General features: G+C 38.6%; 1 protein-coding gene and 1 long non-coding RNA gene across 9 annotated transcripts; both read right to left on the bottom strand.

The window, feature by feature from the left end:
- Window positions 1–665: 665 nt before the first annotated feature.
- On the bottom strand, window positions 666–2,510 carry LOC140224098 (uncharacterized). The gene is made up of 3 exons (XR_011899372.1): window positions 2,355–2,510; window positions 1,473–1,663; window positions 666–958 (listed from the first exon to the last, which is right to left on the bottom strand). It is a non-coding gene; the product is annotated as an uncharacterized lncRNA (long non-coding RNA).
- A 2,558-nt stretch (window positions 2,511–5,068) lies between these two features.
- Window positions 5,069–7,237, bottom strand: LOC109040085 (uncharacterized). 8 transcript variants are annotated; one of them, XR_011899368.1, is made up of 3 exons: window positions 7,030–7,167; window positions 6,188–6,522; window positions 5,069–5,242 (listed from the first exon to the last, which is right to left on the bottom strand). XR_011899368.1 is itself a non-coding variant. In XM_072297334.1 (3 exons), the coding sequence occupies exons 1-3, from the start codon at window positions 7,113–7,115 to the stop codon at window positions 5,096–5,098; spliced, it is 336 nt and encodes a 111-aa protein (XP_072153435.1). In that variant the 5' UTR covers window positions 7,116–7,237; the 3' UTR covers window positions 5,069–5,095. The 8 variants fall into 8 exon arrangements, 3 of the variants coding, with proteins under 3 accessions (XP_072153435.1, XP_072153434.1, XP_072153437.1); XR_011899367.1 differs by having other exon boundaries at window positions 6,999–7,136; XR_011899371.1 differs by having other exon boundaries at window positions 7,101–7,116.
- Window positions 7,238–19,271: the final 12,034 nt, after the last annotated feature.

Raw genomic sequence — 19,271 nt, forward strand, 5'->3', positions numbered from 1 at the left:
GCCCTACTCAATGAAGGCGGGCACTGCCATTGCATGCAGAAGAGACAACGAAAGGAAAATCCATAAAGGAACAGAGGAAAAGACGGTGGCTATTATCCCAACCGTCCTTTTGACGTCATCGCGTGCCCCCGCGGCGCGGATTTTATGGAAGGTGTGGCGAACCCGTTGCTCGTAAATCGTCGCCTGACGTAGGAGCGTATCTCAGTTTCCACGTGAGCCCTGCTGTTCGTATAAATCCATGCTTTACGGGGCTCATTCGGAAGTGGACATACGTCCGTACGTCATAGTAGCAGCGGAATTATGTCAAATAGCAAATCGACGGCGGAACTACCAGACCACGTATCTCGGTGTACAACGTTGCAGACTTCGTATCATACTTCACTTTTAAATAGAATACCACTCATTGTCTATTCTTGAAAACTTCCGTGGGTTTTCTCCTCAAGCGGAGAAAACTCTGTGAAAACTTCAAGGAATGATTTTGATTTGTTTTCCTTAAAAATTAAGAGAGGAATTTATTTCTATCAAAAATTGTTGTATTAATAAAGATTCTTATGTCTTTTGTTCGCCAAACAATCAAAGTAGCACTGTACTTTCCCAAAGTTGTATTGGACTGGACTTCATAAATCGATAAAAACGTGCGAATAACTTGTATCTCAAATGCAACGTAAGAAAATCTCCGGTTTTTTTATTTTCTTTAAGGAAAATTAAGGTACATTTTTCCTCTCCATTAGATGCGATTTTTTAAGAATGAGGGTAGAAAATTCAGGGAATATTTTCATAGGAACTATTGGTTAACTATCCTGTGAAAAATGAAACATTAGTGCGGAGACTGACATCTTTGCAGTCTGAAATACGCATTTTTCAACTTCAGCCATCAATATTCTGATGAAAATGGTATCAATTGATTCTCCTGAGTGATGAGCAAAGTAGAGAGAGAGAGTGAAATGTTTCCCGAGAACTGTGAAAAATAAGAAAAACACACATATATTGATGAGTATTGACGTCTAAAACTTTTCGCAAGGGTTCTAATACTGAAATCCAGCTTTTCAGGAACTTAAGAATTTGCATCACTCAGTTTTTTTTTTTTACCGAACATGGCTAACTATACACATTTAGAAAAATGTTTGGTCATGTAGACCGTAACTTTGGTGATCAATACCATGTTCAATTCAATAATACATATATCATAGTGTGCAGTTCATATAACCGCTCCACTGACTACCTTCTTTCTCGCAGCAGTTGCAATTTTTTTTATCCAAATACATCCTAATTTTTAGCAAAGGTCAGTCGTGAGAAGTTCCTCATTGAACTAATCGAGTTTACTCTCTCCGATCTAATAAACTCGACAAGAACAAGATTTTGAGGTGTATTAAACATTTTTTATTTCAAAGACAGTCCTTGCTGAGAAGAGAATAAAAATCGATATAATACCTAGGAGAGATCATTTTAAATGTAGTGTAGTAAAGGAATACCTTTGATGTTTGGAGAGCAGCACAGCTTTTGAGGAACCTCGTATTTTTTTTTTCTTTTTCAAAATCCGAGAATGAAGTCTCCTTTATTTTTAGGGTTCTTCACTCGACAGAAATTAACTGCATACGGCTCACGCAAATTATGCTGGATAACAAATTTATTGACCCTAAAAGCGACCCTAATTTGCTCTTTTCTGCGAAGAAACAAGAAAAATATTACAGCACGTGTCAGAGCATCTTTTAACTGTCAATACATCGATTGACTCAAAATCAAAGCCTTCCCTCTTAATAAACACTTTCAAATGTTGAATCGTTTAAATGTATGGGTTTTGAAAATAAGTGGGGAAGAGTGGTTCCTACATGCAAACTGTTACCTAATTGTCAACACTATTCCAGGATTGAGAAAAGTTTCAGAAACACGAGATAATTTTCAACCGCGCCGCCGCCGTGAGAATTCATAAGCGCGATTTTCAATCGAACGCGCCTTCAATTTTGGTGATACCCTACGCATTGCCGTGGAGTTAGTTTAGTTGCTTAACCTAACCAAACCGAACTAAAATCGACTCTGTTCATTATACACCGAAAAAAATTTGCTACCATATCATTTTGGATCACAAAGTTATATCTGGTCATAGAAAATAGTCGTTTACAAAAATGTCGAATGTTGTAGTTCCTAATTGCAAAATTTAGTCCAATTTTAGTCTACAATTTTCTCCCTCATTGTTTTCATTGATTTCGCGCGTGTTTTGCGTGGTTTTTTTTTATCAAATAAGTAAAAAATTACCTAAGTAAAACTATTTTATAAAAATTACTGACATCTTTGAATGAAGATAATTTTAAGATAAAATTTAATTATCGAAGATGTTTAATGATGGTGGTACTTACTTTTTTCCTGACGCGGCGTATGACCTATCTACGTGCAAAATTCCCTCTCTTTGGAAGTATAGAAGAAATACATGAGTATGATAAGCTGAGAAAGAAAGAAAGATCTAGAAATTATGAAGCATGAGAGGAAAAAAAACCTCCAATGCAAAAGAGTAAAATCATGGCATAGATTCGTCGAGGTGTCAATATCGAAGTTATTAGCAGTGCAGAGAAAATTGACACGGACTGTCGCAGAGCGAAAGCCGGAGTCAACAAAAATTTTCAATGGACGATTATAAGAGCCTGGTGATGCTAAAAAAATTACTCAATCATACGCATGACTTCACTAGCATCTAAAATCCTATTCCGTATTGCTCTTTCAAAAATGCGATATTTTATAATTAAATCCTGGTAATCTTCATTTTACTTGATAGGGTATTAATAAAGTAAAATTGCCAAGATTGGGTGGAGAGGGAGGAAGGGTGGGGCAAAGCAGAAGGCGAGGAGAGTACCCTAGTAGCAGAGTTATATAAAAAATTTGTTTTTAAAAGTATAAACCGTAAATAACCACAAGCTAAAGAATATTCATTGTTTATGTAATGGATGTAAAGTTTTTTAGTTAAAAGTTTACTAAAAAACTTATTTTATTATGTAACCCTTAGTATAAAAGTTATATAACCAAATTCAAATAGTGTATAAAATGAATTTTCATTATTCTTCCTGGCTGGTAGCGCACTCTAGTTATGAAGTGTGCAAGTTTTCATATGCGTTACTACCAGGTGGTGGATCATCGTAGAGTTGTGACTTACCTTAAATCCGCGCCGTCCTAGTCGGGATTAGAACCCACACCTCGGGATGGAGTTGCAATCCGAAGTCCAGTACTTTACCACCAGACCAGCCAGGCTTGATGTGAATGGGTCCCTAAATTCAATCTCTTAACTATCGCAGGCCTTTGAGTCCGTAATATTTTGTTTATTGACGGATTCTTATGATATTTTACCAGCTTTAATTTCGCCATCATAATTATTCATGAAAAAAAATCTCAAACTGAACCAAATTCTTAGTTTAACGCGAATAACATAAACTTTGACCATTCAAGAGGATAGCTGATGAGGCTACTACAGTATTCGTCTACACCTAAATTTCGAGTTTTAATCTGAATTTTCAGGCTGAAAAGAGTCCAGGGTAAAAAGTTTCGTGTATCGAATAGTATCGATATAACTTAGATGTATCACTCATTGTCCGATTCACTTGGGGTTTCCTCAAAAATCGGATTGACAGGAGGTGAATCTGTGTCTATAGCGTTTATGATTAAATTTTGAAGTTATAATTAGCCCAAAAATAAAGGCAGAAGTACTGTCGAAAAAATTTAACCAATCCACTTTATTGTAATCTACCCATTGCATTTTTTTTATTTAAAATTAAATTATACACCCTTGAGTCATAAGTTTATCTCGTGACGGAACAATTTTTTTTTTTTAAAATAACCCAAGTGAATGTCATAATTAGTGTTATATATCAAGGTTTCTTATAACGGAAGTTAAAATTGCAAAATTCCTGTTGTTTTAAATAATCTGCTGGATTATCCAATGCTACTTCGTCCTTTAATACCTTTATACACTTAATTGACGTAGAGGAATACGACTCACATATTTCTTGTAGTAATTACGATGTTTTTAAATAAAACTGGTTTAAATTGAATAAATATATCGAAGTGTCCCCTGTATATGGAGCAATTTACTCTGGATTCATTTAAATATACCCTTTGGAACAGAATTAGATCTGGCAAAAAACTGATGTGATAGAGGCTCTTCAATTCACCGTTTCCCGCACCAAGCAACTTAACCTCATTCCAAGGTTGCACAATTGACTCAAAGAAATCAAGTTTTAAGAAAGTTAACCTGTATAATTTTCATCGAATTCTTATTTTTATTTTTATTTTTGGATGAGAGCAGAGGAAAAATTAGTGAAATATTAGATTAGAAATTCTCAAAACTCTCCTGGTATAAATGCAATTTTCGCGGAAAAATCTGCAACAATGAAATGTAGTTACATTCTAGGGAAACGACGAATTCTCTCAGCCTCTTGATTTTTTCCTAAAATTGTTTTTCTCGCTCTTTTTTCTTATTAAGCTCTGGCAATTTTCAAGATAAATTAATAATATAAGCAAATTTATATACAAGGAGCTATATTATGATCATTTAAAAGTTTGCAGCTTTCTTGGAAACAGTATATAAGAAACAAGAATAAAAAACTTTCATATTTCATACTATTCATAACTCTTAAGACCACTCTTGAAAATGTCAATAAATGCAGTGGCGATTCTTGGAAGTTGGCAACACTGTTTTTCCTCCGTTTAAATGTATGTAAAACAATCAATTCTAGGTGAGACAGCTCGCCTCACCTAAATTAGATATTTTTAATTGATTTAAAAAGAGAAAACAGTGTTGCCAACTTTTAAGAATCGCCACTGAATGAATGTTTCAAGATATCGACGGTGAAACTACCAAACCACGTATCTCGTTTGCGGTGTTTAAAAATCTACGCTCGCATTTTATTTTTTTGAAGTCGACCAAATCAATATCATTCCTTGAAATTTTCACAGAATTTTCTCCGCACAAAGAGGAAAAATCACAGAAATTTTCAAGACTAGACGTTAAGTAGTTTTTCATTTAAAAAATAATGTATGACAGGAAGTCTGCGACGTCGCAAACCGAGATACGCGGTTTGGTAGTTTCACCGTCGATATGTATACACGGTACCTACTTACTGATCATGATCAACGTGAAATATTCGTTCTCCGGCTCTGCTGCCCAGTTCAGTGTCGGAATGTCCTTCATTCGCTGTTCCTTTATTAAATTCCCGAAACGCACAGATGCTTTGTTCAGATAAGTCCCCGGATACGTTACCTAGAAAATATTTGAATGTATAGAAAAGTGTTAGTCATTCATCTTGCCTCGACTTGTTTCGCCAAATTGGTTAGCACCATTAAAGGAGGAAAATGCACATAGTAGATTGATAAAGGTCCATCACACCGCTGGTCCAAAAAAAGTGTAATCCCGTAGGAAATGCCTCATATAAATTCCCAAAGTACGGGGTACGGATACATTAGAGATCTTCAATGTTGACTCTGGGGATAGTTTATAAAATGCGTCCCTGTGGATCAGAAGGCATCTGATCCAGCATGCATAAGAAAAGGGGTGAAAAGAAGAGGTGGAGGGGTTTTAACTCTGCATGAAAATTATATGTAAAGCATTAATGATTCGAAAAATGTTCGATAGTTTTGATAAAAATGTTGGCAAAAACTCCGATTTTTTTCGTGAGAGGGTATGGACGGTAGCAATTACAGGGCCAAGAGGCCCCCCTCCAAAGATTTTAAAAAAAAGTTATATCCACCCCCCCCCCCCCCCCAAAAAAAAAAAAAAAAAAAACTTTTGACTTTAAATATAACCTTACATTCCCTTTTCACGCATTGCAAGATGAAAAGGAAAGAAAAGAACACTCTAATGAATCATAAAATTAACAAAATTTTAAATGAGAAATAGCGTTGGAGTAGCCTCAAGTTGCACCTAAAATGTAGTCAATCTTTCAAGATTTTCTGGGAGGGCTTCTCACACCCCTTTAGGGTGAATTTTCATGTCCCTCATATCCCTCCTCCGTGTGCAAGGTTAGGGTTAGGGATTATGATCCACGAAAAATGATCTAGCTACGCCGATAAGAAGGGAAAAAGGTCAAGCAGGGTTTGGTGCTTTTTTTAGAAAGTTAAGTGATGTGCGTATAACGAGGGGGCAGGGTCTACAATTGTAATTAATTCACACCGTTTAAAAAAAAATAAAGAAGGAAATCCCCATTACCTCAAGCCTAGCATCCGGTGGCATGGACATGTAATTAGGTATGATGTTGTATTTTTCTAACTGAGATATTTCCGTTTCATTGAGAGATGAGTGCACTATGATTGCATCCACACAGATTAAAAAAGCCGCTGCGAGTAGTTCAATTCCCAGGAGGATATTTTGAGTAAGAGACATCTGTGGTAGGAGCAGAACACATAGGAAAGGACCGTCAACTTGATGCAGTGGCAATTTGAACTATCACTTGAGTTAACTGATCAAGAAATGTTTCATGGTAGAACGAAGTTATAGGTATTAAGCAACCCAGTAAAATTTTTAATCAGCATAACTACCGCAGGCTAAACTTTGTAAGAATATATTAGGTAATGAAAAAAAAAATCGTTCGCTAAAATGCGAAATCACGTATCTCTACTGCGGTGTTTCAAAATCTCTGCTGCTCATCTCATATTATTTCGAAGAGAAACAAGTCAACGTTAAGTACGGATTTTTACACAGAATATTCCCCTAATAGAGAGGAAAAATCAAGGAAGTTTTCAAGAAATTTAGTTGACCATTTTTCTAAATAAAATATAAAGCGTGACAGGAAGTCTGCAGCGTCGCAAACGAAGATGCGTGGTTTTGCACTTTAGTAATCGAAATGGTTTATTTTAAATCGCACCACACTGATTGTGAGCTACATCGATCCAAATTTGAACTGGGGCAGCCGTGGTTAACATAATAAATTTAAGTTGAGTATTTTGCGATCGTCAGGTTAACGGCCACCTCCACGCAGAATTTTAACAAGTACTAGATGAGAATAAATCCTCGTGAGAACCTCTAGGTATATTATTTTCGGCATTCTCTACCTAAAAGCACTGTATTTTAGGTCAGGGTTCCGCTCTCTTTTCGATTTTAACGGAGAAAAATAATCTCTGACCGAATTCGTATTCATGAGAGACCACGTTTCACTCCCATCCAACTGAACGTTACGTAAAGCTATCGATCGAGCTTATGTAATGAATTTTTGAAACGACACCAATATTTCTATCACGGAAAGAAGAATCTCTAAGGAAGGAAGCCATAATTTTGAAAATCTCGGTTCTCTGTTTCATCGCAATTGCGAGATTGTTTACTCTGTGTCATTAATTTTAATTACATTTTCAATACGAGGATATTTCATTGTTTGATTCTTAAAGCATATAGGTTATATTGATCCATTCAAAAGCCAGGCGTTAATTTCATAGTGTTTTTTCTTCCCTGTTTTTTACTTTAAATACCTACGTTTCGATTATTTTGGAATGGATTTAATTATAATTTCGAAATTATGTCCTCTAGAAGATTTTTTTAGAGCTTTTTACCGTTCAAAAACAATCTAGCTTTTGGTGCTAAAGTTTTTTATTATTATTATTATTATTATTTATATGTGAAGTTATCTCCAGCTTTGCTGGGTAGTTGGGCTCTCTTCACGTGAGCAAACAATGCTCATTGGTAGAGAGAGTAGAGTGGGTTGAGGCCGGTGTTAACTTGGCTATGAATGGCCAATTTACAGCCGACGATAAGGTTTGCAGTAACCGGGGTGAGAACTGTGTCTTAAGACGCCCATCCAGAGGTTGCTTCTCGTCGATGATGGTGGGGTAGGGGTTTAGGTTGTGGGGGAACAAATGAGTATGGATTCTTTGGTTAAGGTTTTCAACTTAAGACTTTCCTCAGTATCCTAGCAGTTCCGAGGATTGCTGCTTTCTGAGCTGTGACAAGAGAGTGCTTCCCAGGGATTTCTTCCTTAAATTTCTTCCATTCTTTCGAGACTGCTCCCGTCGCGCCGATTACGAAGGGTATGACTTTCGTGTCCGTTTTCCACATTCTACTTATCTCGATTTCTAAGTCTTTATACTTGAGTCTTTTTTCGGCTTCCTTCAATGATATGTTCCTATCCGCTGGGATTGACACGTCGATTATTATTATTATTATTATTATTATTGAGAAGATGCCAACATGACTTTTCTTAGTAAAATGACGTAGCAAGTGTTACGTTAAATCCCGTATATTTTAAAGTAAAGTTCAGTAGATCGCATAGATGACCGAGCGCTTCTGGTTGCTCAGAAGGCAGAGAGATTAGCGTTCCTTCAATTGATAAGATAGGCAAATGCGGATACGCACGAGCCACAATAGTTGTATGCACATTATCGACAGGAATTAGGACTCGCACACAAGGAGTGGTGACTCTATACCTACCTCTACTTTTAATCACTAGCTGTAACAGGAACAGACTATTTTGGATACCGTGCAAAGACCCATATCAATAATGAAAGCAGTTTGTACAGCATTAGAAAATATGACCGAGACAACAGTTCGTAAGGTCTTTTTGCAGCACATTTTATTTGGATTTTGATGGTGACAGTGTCGAATCTTCTGATACAAAATTCTGATCAAATTATCATTGAATGTGTAGTAAATTTTAATGGCATCTATACTAATAAAGCAGACTTCACGTTGATTGACTCACTCACTGACTGACTGACTCACTCACGTATCAGCGGATCTCGTGAACGGGAGGCCGTATGACCCTGAGATTCCGCACTGGGATCCCTCTCTACCGCGAGGCGCCGGATAAGGGAGGATTTCGCGATCCGCCCGCCGGTTCGCGGGATATCGTGGTCCGCGTGGGTCGATTTTTCCGTAAGGACAACGGGTGCGATAGAGAGTGCGAGCGAGATGGAGCGATTTCCGCGTTTCGCGCTGAAAGACAGCTGATAAATTTTACGTATGTTCTGGTACGCGCAACGGGTGCGAAGAAGATGGAAGGAGTTCGGCGTCCAATGAGTGCGAGGAGGATGGAACGAGTTCGGCGTCGCGCTGTTGGAAACTCCGCGCCATGATTTTTGCGAGCTCCGACTTGTGCATCCGTTGCCGGGCTACTCTCTCAGGGATGTGAAAATCTGGAAAATCTGTCTGTGCATTGGTTCTGTTTTGAAATGATTTAGGCAAATTCTCGAAAAATTTTGAGAGAAGCTGTTGTTTGGCTTCAAAAATAAAATAAATAAACAAAAATGGAACATAAAGACGGTGTGCAACGTTGCAATCGGAGGAGAAGCGGGGTTTTTGCGCGCATTTCATCAATATTTGACTCCGATCGTGGAAGGCGCTCTTGATACAACTATTTCACCACGGGGGATGTCCACATTGCCGCTCGCTATATTGAAGGCGTTCTGTACTGTGATGACGGCTCGGTCAAACAGCGCCTGCAGACGCGGTGCTGACAGCAGAGCAAAACTAGAACATCGTTTCGACATTCTCCGCCTGCTTTCTGTTTCTATCATAGTTTACCGAAACACATGAGTCATAAGGTGAGGTTGGGTAACTGGGCGGAGGGGTAACTGGGCAGTACCCTCTGTATTTCTACCAGATTAGTGCAAAAATTGTTTTCACTGTTGGCATACCTTCATTATGACGTAAACCATCTAGAACATGTAAACATAACTTCAAAAAAAAATTTTATGGTGAATGGTGGAGTGCCGAAAATTGTACAGCTTTTTTTTCAAAACAACGCCAGAGGTGGTCCCGAAAAGAGCCTCATATCTCACTCCCAGCAAGTATTTTATTCAACTTTGACAATTCTTCTTCATGTATGATGTATTTGTGTAATGCGTGAGTAATTACAACGTAATTGGATGAAAATACTGGCTGCAAAGGGTTGATGCCCAGTTACCTTGAAAATTTTCCCTTTGTGGGGTAACTGGGCACCCACCCCAAGGTGACTGGGCCGGTGGCAGTGGTGGCACCTGCCCAGTTACCCATTGCAAGGTTGCTGTTTCGGTGTTTGTTAACTTCTGAAAATTTCAAAACTAATTGACTATTGTGGACTTTTAAGTGACAAAGACCAATAATCAGGGTTCCCAGCACACTAAACTTCTAACTTAAGTCAATTATTAAGTAAGCATTACTTAATTTCATTTTTGCCGCTAACTGTTACGACATCACTTTTAACGACTTAAACATGGTTATATAAATTCAAATGAAATTCTCTGAAACCCTCATGAGAAGGACATTCTTTTCTGGCCAATGAGAATTACAAATAATGCCCCCCTCAAAAATTAAGGGAACTTTTTGGCGCCTGACTCTATCCCAGATCAGCCTTGCGGCTTACTTTTTTTTTCATTTTTTAAAAATGTATCATGCTTAATCTCACTAAAAGTGGCCAAACAGTGTCCTGGTATACAATACTACTTTATAAGTAGTAATACAAAAAGTTCTAAGCATTTATCTACAAGGAAACAATTTTTTTTTACCGTTATTCAATTCTCAGATTTGAGGGTTTTTTTGCCGCTAACTGTTACGACATCATTCTTAACCACTTAAACATGTTTATATACATTCAAATGACATTTTCTTAAACCTTCATGAGCAGGACATCACCTTCTGGCCAATGAGAATTAAAAATAATGCCCCCCTCAAAAATTAAGGGGGGGTAGTCCAGTTACCCCACGACGTTGGGTAACTGGGTGAAAAAACGGGAAATTTTTGAAAATTTGTGGGAAAAAAATGAAAGATGAAATTCGACTTTTGACTCTTCCTACATTTAGACAAGGTGTTGTACTTACTAAAAAAAATTTAAAAGTAGCCTCCACAATCAATATAATGATGGGGAAAAAATCATGAAGTTGAAATTTTGACATTTTTCTCCGAACTCCTGCCCAGTTACCCAACCTCACCTTACTTGCAAAATTTTGGATCATCGCTAATTTTTTTTCCCTTTTTTTTTTCTTAATTTCAAAGCATTAAATCTTATAAAAGGAAACCTTATACCATTAAATCTTATACAAGGTTACATCCCATAGTTCTCGTAAAATCAAGATTGGATTCTTGCAATTCGTCACTTTTAACAAGCAGAAATGAAGCGAGCAACTATTTGAACTCCGGAGTGGGTATGTGGTATCATAAAAAATTGAAGGAAAATCATACGTTTTCGCCCATCCCAAGTAACAGATGTTTATGAGTTTTATGCGCACATTTACGTAGTCTTAATTGAGTAAGAAATTCGCGTGTATGCCAAGATATTGATTTGAATAACGCGCAATTATAATACTCTTAGAAATTCGCTAGGAACACGACGTATTTGCCGTGATATCGTGGTGATTATCGTGTAATTTCTAATTTGTTTTACAAAATCCCTGGAAAAATCACGTTTTCTCCGCGATGTCGCTGACAAACCCGCCATTGCTGAGAATTAAACGAAACCGCTGGTTAAATACCGTAATTTTCGCGGCTGAAACTCACCAGCTATAACTTCAATTAAACATTGGACTGACAAAAGTAACAAATCTTTATGAAAATAACCAACTTTTGATTGGGTATTGTTGATTATTATAATGATCATATGAGCTTACTGCAGAACAGACCAAAGTAGCAGCTTTAATCAGCATACTACTAATCTCTGCATTTTTATCAAACCAGTGCGTCTCGCCAATTTTGAAATAGTAAAAAATAATTCAGAAACACAATTAGTAACTGATCACTAATCACAGTGATTGCTGATGGTGGGGGTTTTCCTGTGCGTAGCACGGGTTTCCTGCTAGTTTTAAATAAATAAGTTCGTATACATAAAAGGTAAGAGCGTAGATAAGAGCAGGTGTTCAAAAATGGATTAAAATCTTTAGTTGAATCTAACAATCCTCGTCAAAAGAAGGGTATCGACAAGGACTATTTTGGGCCCACCCTGCATTTCCAAAACTCTACGATCTTTTGCGCACTGAAAGCCTGCATTTTACAAAATGCACCATAATTTGGTCATTTTCGGATACCTCTCATTCTAAAACTGACCTAAACATGGGTCTGAGGACCAATATTTGCGAGAAATGCGAGTTTTAAGGGTCTCGAATGGAAAAAATTCCGCATTTTTCGCCAAAATCTGCGGTCAGACCCATGTTTAGGCCAGAAATGCATGGACCCAAAAAGAGACCAAAAATTACCAAAATCATAATGCAGCTCGTAAAATATAGACCGTATAACGAGCAAACAATCGTAGAGTTGAGGAAATTCAGCTAGGATGAGCCCAAAAACGGCCCATCTCGATTCCCGTCCTTTCATTCTGTAAAGTTTCATGAAATTCATGTCAGTGAGGGGTCAAAAAGTCTACCAAAATGCCTTACTTATTACTAATATTCTGCCGAGCTAAGGCAGAACGCCGTATGAGCCTTCAGGCGATGCCAAATCTCCCTCGACAAATCTCAAATTTACGGGGTTTTTTAATATATTTTTTCTGATAATATTCTGATAATCACTAATAATTCTGATAATCCGGGCCTCAATATCTTGTTTCGTTCGAAAGATATCGAGGTTCACAGGTTTTGACTTCCATCCCCCCTCCCCCTAGCGCCCCCCCCCCCAAAAAATGTTTTGGGGGTCTGAAAATTTGGGGAAAGAAGCGCTTCGGTATTAGTAACTGATAGACGAAGTTTGAATAAGTTTTAGTGGGGGGGGGGGGGGCGAAAAATGTCGTTTTTGCATACGGCTCCTTCCTATTGGAAGAGTTGTGAATATTCGTCCTTCAATGTGTTAGACAATTTTTTTCGCAATTGAATCTAACGCCTTGTCTCCACGGGACGTTTCGTAGGATTTTTCCCAAGTTCGAATCGCAGGAATGAAACTTCTGGGCTTTTCCCCGTGTAACAACACACCAAACTTTCTTCTTCTTCTTTTTAAGTCGTTCTAGGGACTCTACAAGGACTCTTACTTGGCACTTTGATTAGCATTGACTAACTCACTATTTTTCCCAACTTCGCAAGTGAGATTTTTCCCTGGAACAAATCTCACGAAACGTCCCATGGAGACAAGGCCTAAAACATTAGAAAATTTCAACAAAACATATGCATAGCTTCTCTCAAAAGTAATTATTTTCCAAGAGGCAATTCGGCAACATTCGAATGCTCATACGGCGTTTTTCCTTAGCACGGTGGAGGGGCTGGGAAAAAAGAAGAGGAAAATAAATTTGGACCTACGTCAATGTCTCCGGTCTCGGAGCTCGCTCGGGTCACCAGATGGCGTGACGCTCTGCGAGCTGGGGCCGAATGGGCGGATTAAAGCTCCGGGGTAGGCAGAAAGTTCCTCGCCTGGGCGAGGGCCGAAGGGAAAGCTCCACCTCGCTCCGGTCGTCATGGGAACCGGAGCCCCAAGAGCGAGACAGTCGTCGGGCGTCCACGCTCAGTTGTCTCGCTGTGCGCCGCTCCGGCACTCGCACCCCCGCGTGTACGCCTTCGCGCCCCCATCGCCCCCTCTCACTCGGACTCCCGCGTCCTCTCGGGCCCCCCCGCCTCCACGATCGCGACACCCCCGCCTCGGATCCGTGATGAAATCCATCGATTGCCGAATCAATGCCGGTGAACTATTTCCATTTCTCCGCATTCGTGAATCCTAACCTAGTTTGGTCGCGGGGGCGTTCATTGAAGACACCCCCCCCCCTCCTCCTATCTAAATGTGAAATTCAATTACTCTCAGTGGAAATGTTCGTCGAAGTGAGGCGTTTTTCATGATTTTTTTAAGTTATGCCATCTATCTCTCAAAAGAAATTTTTGCCGCTGTGAACCGGTTCATTCGCGTTTCATCACCTGGCTCTGGTGAATATAACCTCTTTCGGCTGTGGCGGTGCCGATGGAGAAGTGCGGGAGGAAGGGGGAGGGGGGTCAATTGCCTCTCTCGAATTGAAATTTGGCCTTTGGTAGAAATTGTAACTGTAAGGTGACTTTTCTGTGATTTTTTAAAGTTTTCCTCCTCTTAGAAGCAATGTTTGCCTCAGTGAACTATACTTCAAGAAGTGAGCTACTACAATGAAGACGTAGCGGTGGTGAATATAACCTCTTTTGACTTTTGGGGCGCTGATAGACGAGTGCGGGGGGGGGGGGGGCGATTGCCTCTCAACAACTTCTAGCCATCGTAGTACTTGGCTGAGATGAAGCCCCTATTCGATGGGCTAGTGGAAGTCCCTACAGTGAAGCCTCCTCGTCCTTTTTTCGTCAAAATGAGGGTGCAACTCATGATTCCATCGATTTCTAGTGGTCCTGTCTATGGTGATCTGGTGACCGTAAAATCTACATGTTTACGTTTCCCAGTGTACCTATCTGTGCCAGCTATATTCTTCAATGGAGGTGTTCGACGCGTGTGTAATGGATTCCTTCGAGGTGATGAACTACGGAACCAAACTTACCAACTCAATTCCGTTATTTTGTTCGATGATTCACTTTGTCACACGGAGCTAATATCGCCATTCTTCGCCCACTGAATTCAATCAACACATCACATCTGCGGATTGATCATTGAAATTGATAGACAAAGTTATAGACAAAGAAGACTTATGGAGTATGGAGCGATCCTATAGGTTGCAACTGGTGGTTCTGACAGACTGAGGGGGGAAATGATAGACCAACTGTCGGCTCCCTTGTTGGTTGCCGTTAGTTAGTCTATTACTTACCTTCTTTGCTCATTGCAACCACCCGCTTCTACCTGTAGGATCCCTTTTATCTGCTTCGTCTATAGGTTTGTCTATCAATTTCAACAATCGGCTCGCTGGTGGAGATATAAATCGAATATGGACCATGAACGACGGCAAATCTAATAGATGTTATCAACACGCTATGAAAATCCTCGAATGCTGAAACGATACCTCAATCCGTAATAGAGAAAAGACTCCCGGAAAAAAGGAGATGTCGATGATGAAAGTGTACTGAAAGTCTCAAAACACATTCCTCCGTGCTATATGGAAAAGCGCCGTTTGGATATCCAGGAATTGCAAAATTTCCTCCTGTAAAATCGTATTGTTTAGGAAAAATATTTACAGATTTCCATAAAAATTCATATTTTATCCAAGAAAATTTGGCAATGTCTGAAGGCTCATATGACTTTCTTCCTTAGCACGGCAGTATGGCACGATTGCTGCGTTTAAAAGTTTCCGCTGTTGTTTTATTCTTTGAAGAGAAACCGATCAACTTCCTGTCTGAAATTTTTGTTTACCAGTTCCCAAGTAGCATTTTTCAACGGAAAAATCGCGATTTTATCGCCGATAAAGTCGCGATTATCCTCGATTTTATCGGCGATAAAATCGCTAGGATCATCAACATTTGAGCGATTATCCTCGATCTTTTCGCGATTTAATTGCGATTTCATCGGCCCGAAAAAATTGCGATTTTATCGCGATAAGATCGAGGATGATCGCTCAGATGTTGATGATCCTAGCGATTGATAAAATCGCCAAAAAAAAGGGTTAAAGTTGTCAGCCGATTGCCGTTAGGTTCAGCCGTCAGGTCCTTTGACGAAGACGAGCGTAAAATCCCCGGAGCCTCCGCGGGGATTCGAACCCCAATCGCTACGGTGGAAGGCCAGCACATTGTCACTATGCTATGACCGCTATATGACTTGCGTGTGCGAATTGAAGCCTCTTATACATGGATCGGCGCTTCGCAACCTCACAACTTATGTCTTTGCGTTGACTGACACCGATTTTTCACCGGATTTTTTTTTTTTTTTTTTTTTTTTTTTTTTTTTTTAATTTTCCCTCCTCTGTATTTTATTTCATACCTTGAAATACGGTTGGTAAAATAAGGTTCTATTGGTAATCTCATCATTCTGTCTCTGTAAAATTACCAATAATAGTGAGATGGCAAAGTTACCGATGGACCTTGGGAAAAACGCCAATAGTTTTTATCGACTGTGGTAGAATTACCGAGATAAAATGGTAAAGTTACCGGGGATTGATTACCAATAAAAGTGGCATTCTTACCTGAAAAAATCAGTAAAAATACCGGTTTTCAGGTAAGCTTACCAGTCTGTCTCTGTAACATTATACTAATAATTGATAAAAAAAAATGAGATGGTTAAGTTACCAACGGATCTCGGTAAAAACGGCGGCGGCGGAATAGAAACATCTTTCATATGCGTCATTCATGCGTTAATGAAAAATTGCAATTTATTGCAATTTTATCTCTATAAAATCGCGTTCGATAATATCGCGATTTTGTTGCAATTTATCGCGATTTTTCTCCCGATAATATTGCAATAAATCGCGACGTCGATAAAATCGCGATACATTCTCCAATTAAATCGCAATTTATCGCGATCACTGCTACTTGGGTTACTTGTGTTACTTGTTTTGTTTCTGTCCAGAATAATGAGAAATTACAGAAAATTCCAGAAAGTGATTTTCGCTCTGTTCCTCTGAGAAAATAAGATGTAACAAAAAATCTGCAACGTCGCAAATCAAGATATCGATGACCTTGTGTGAAACCACGGTTTTCCATTTGCGACGTCGCATCTTCCTGATATACTTCGTTTTCTCTTTGGAAAGCTAGTCAACGTGATTCCAGGAAAACCTCCTTGACTTTTTTTTTTTTGTCGGCAGAATATTTAATATCAAGCAATGTCGTTGACTTGTTTCTCTTGGAAAAAATAAAATAGCTGCGACAGCTTATAAATATCTCAATAGAGATACTTGATTTTGCACGTTGGCCGATATCTGAATGAAATGCCTTAGTCCTTGCGTTCATAGGAGATGCCCCAACGGATGATTCGTAGATTAGAGGTAAGAAGGAGGGCAAAGGTCCATGCTAGATTACCTACCTACTTTTAAATGCATCTCTGGTGCACTTATCCCTGATCGCTGTGTAAATTATGTAGTTTTACAATTTGTGTCCTCTGTGTCTTCGCAATGCTCCTGTAACGCTATTTCAGACTCTCCATTCTAAAATGAGGCTCTTGACACTAGGTGGTAGACCTGGACCCTCCCCCACTCTCTTTCGTTCTCTCGCGAAATTGGACCCCACAACCCCCCCCCCCCCCCACCATAAAAAGAAATTATACATATTTGTCTGGTTCGACACTCAACTACACAAAACTGGCCTCCTCTTCCAAACTGCTTCAAGTCGCACTGAAAATTCCTGTCTAATTTATGTAATGATTAATAAGCGTCTTATGCCCTGAGATATGTTATTTTGTGGGGCTTGAAAGACAAGGCGCTTAAGTGCAGTTTTTGCTACTTCAAGATATACGTGTTCAAAGTTTCAACATTATATGGAGCCTTATGGTGAAAAGGAAGTTAAAACTCACATGTTGATGCATGAAAGCTGGATTTTACTTGTGAATTTTTTGCAGAATATAGGTACTTTCAAACTAGTTTTAATTGGGTTTATGAATACCTCAATTTTTTAAAAAACTGCACTTACCTTTACGCCTTGCCCTAAAAGCTCCTCATTTGTAGAATGAGGCGCCATTGTGTACCTCGTATTTTAATGTATAATATTATTGCAAAAGGCTGTGATTAGGGTAAAAAGAGAAGATAAAATAGATAGATATGTAAGTCATGCGTTCAAAATAATGTGCTAATTCAGAAAAAAGGGACTCGGGCGTTCCAATTTTAAGTACCACAAAATTTTGATTCGAGGCGGAGTGATCGGTTTTCGCCTGTTATGGTAATCTACTGCCCTTTAAGCAAAGAATTGAGTAGGTGCCCTTGAGAAAGTGCCAATTAAGAGATCTTACACTTTCTGAGCCATAAACTAAATGATGCTGAGCCAGGATTTTGTACCAAAATAACGCCAACCGTTGTTTTATTGTTATGGGATGGCAAAAAATAAATTCAAGCTAATGCTAATGTCACTTTGTGTATGTGTATTATCTACCTCGGAATTCGGATCTTGGTTAAATAAGACTTTCCACTTCATTTTTTCTTGGCAAGATTGTTGTAACAAGTACTTTATAAAACAATGTTCTAATATCAATGAAACATCAAGTCTATTGAATATATGCTGGAACATTAAATTTTTACTTCATATTTACAAAAATCTCCTCAGGACGACGTGTTTATCTGCTGAACTTAAAACAGTTGGGGCAGCAGTTTAATCAAAAGTAAAGTATTAGGTACCATTAGTAGTCAACGCATTTCTGCTTGAAATGGAATTCGCATTGTATGCGTTTCCGAAATTTCATCAAAGCTATTCATAAAAGTAAGAAAAAGCAACTGATTATTCTAAGGCTCGCACCTACCATTATTTTCGATGATTTTGAGATCTGAATAATAGGTACCTAAATGTGATGGTCCTGTTTTTTTTTTTTTTTTTTTTTTTTTTTTTTCTCTCCAGAATTAATTTATTTATATCTTCACTCATTCTTAGTAAGACTGTGGTCTTGAGAGGCTTAACGTGCAATATAAATGTAAATTTTGTAAATTCATACTTTTAATAGATCATTGTAAAGTTTTACATGTTGTAACACCAATGTGTTGTTTTGCAAAGGCACAAGTTTGGACATAACAATGCCTTGTATTTTATCTCATTTGATGCATAGGCTCTTCTGACAAGGGGGCAAACATCGGCGCGTTTGTGCACTCATAATTCTCCAATGAAAAATAAAGTATAGTAGGAATTCTGCAACGTTGCAAACGAAGATACGTGCGGTTTCGAACTTTGGCTATCGATATTTTATATTTTTTTAGATACCTAGACTGTTTCCTCACCTGAAAAGTAGAAATTACTTAGCAATGTTTTGACCTGCTCTTTCATGTAGGTAAATAATTGGTCGGAAGATCCCTGCTCGTGATACATCGATGGCTGAACTGCGAAACCACGTACTTATCTAAGTTTGCGACGTTGCAGACTTCGAGTCATAACTAATTTTTTCTTTTGGAAGCCAGTCAACGTAATTCCTCGAAAACTTCCTAGATTTTTCTTCTCTGTTTGCAAAGTTTTTTGTATAAATTTCAAGCTATACTTAGAAATGGCTTGATATCTTCTTCAAAAAAGGACATTAGGAGCGGAAATTTTGAAACACCGTAATGGAGATACGTGGTTTCGCACTTAGGTTATCGATATAGATCGACGGCGAGACTGTCAGTCACTGGAAAACCGTACGACTCGTTTGTGAAACGTGTTTCAAACTTTCCGCTTCCGTTTTATTTTATCTAATGAAAAAAATCCGAAACTATTGCTTGAAATATTCAAAGAACATTCTTCACTCCGAGGAAGAATTCAGAAAAATTTTCAAGAAATGACGTTGACTAATTGAAGGGGCTTCTCTGATTTTTCATTGCAGTAAAATTGGAATAAGTTGCAATTTTTCATTGCATTGCCTA

The sequence above is a fragment of the Bemisia tabaci genome, chromosome 2 (assembly GCF_918797505.1).
Source record: "Bemisia tabaci chromosome 2, PGI_BMITA_v3".
Taxonomy (NCBI): Eukaryota; Metazoa; Arthropoda; class Insecta; order Hemiptera; family Aleyrodidae; genus Bemisia; species Bemisia tabaci.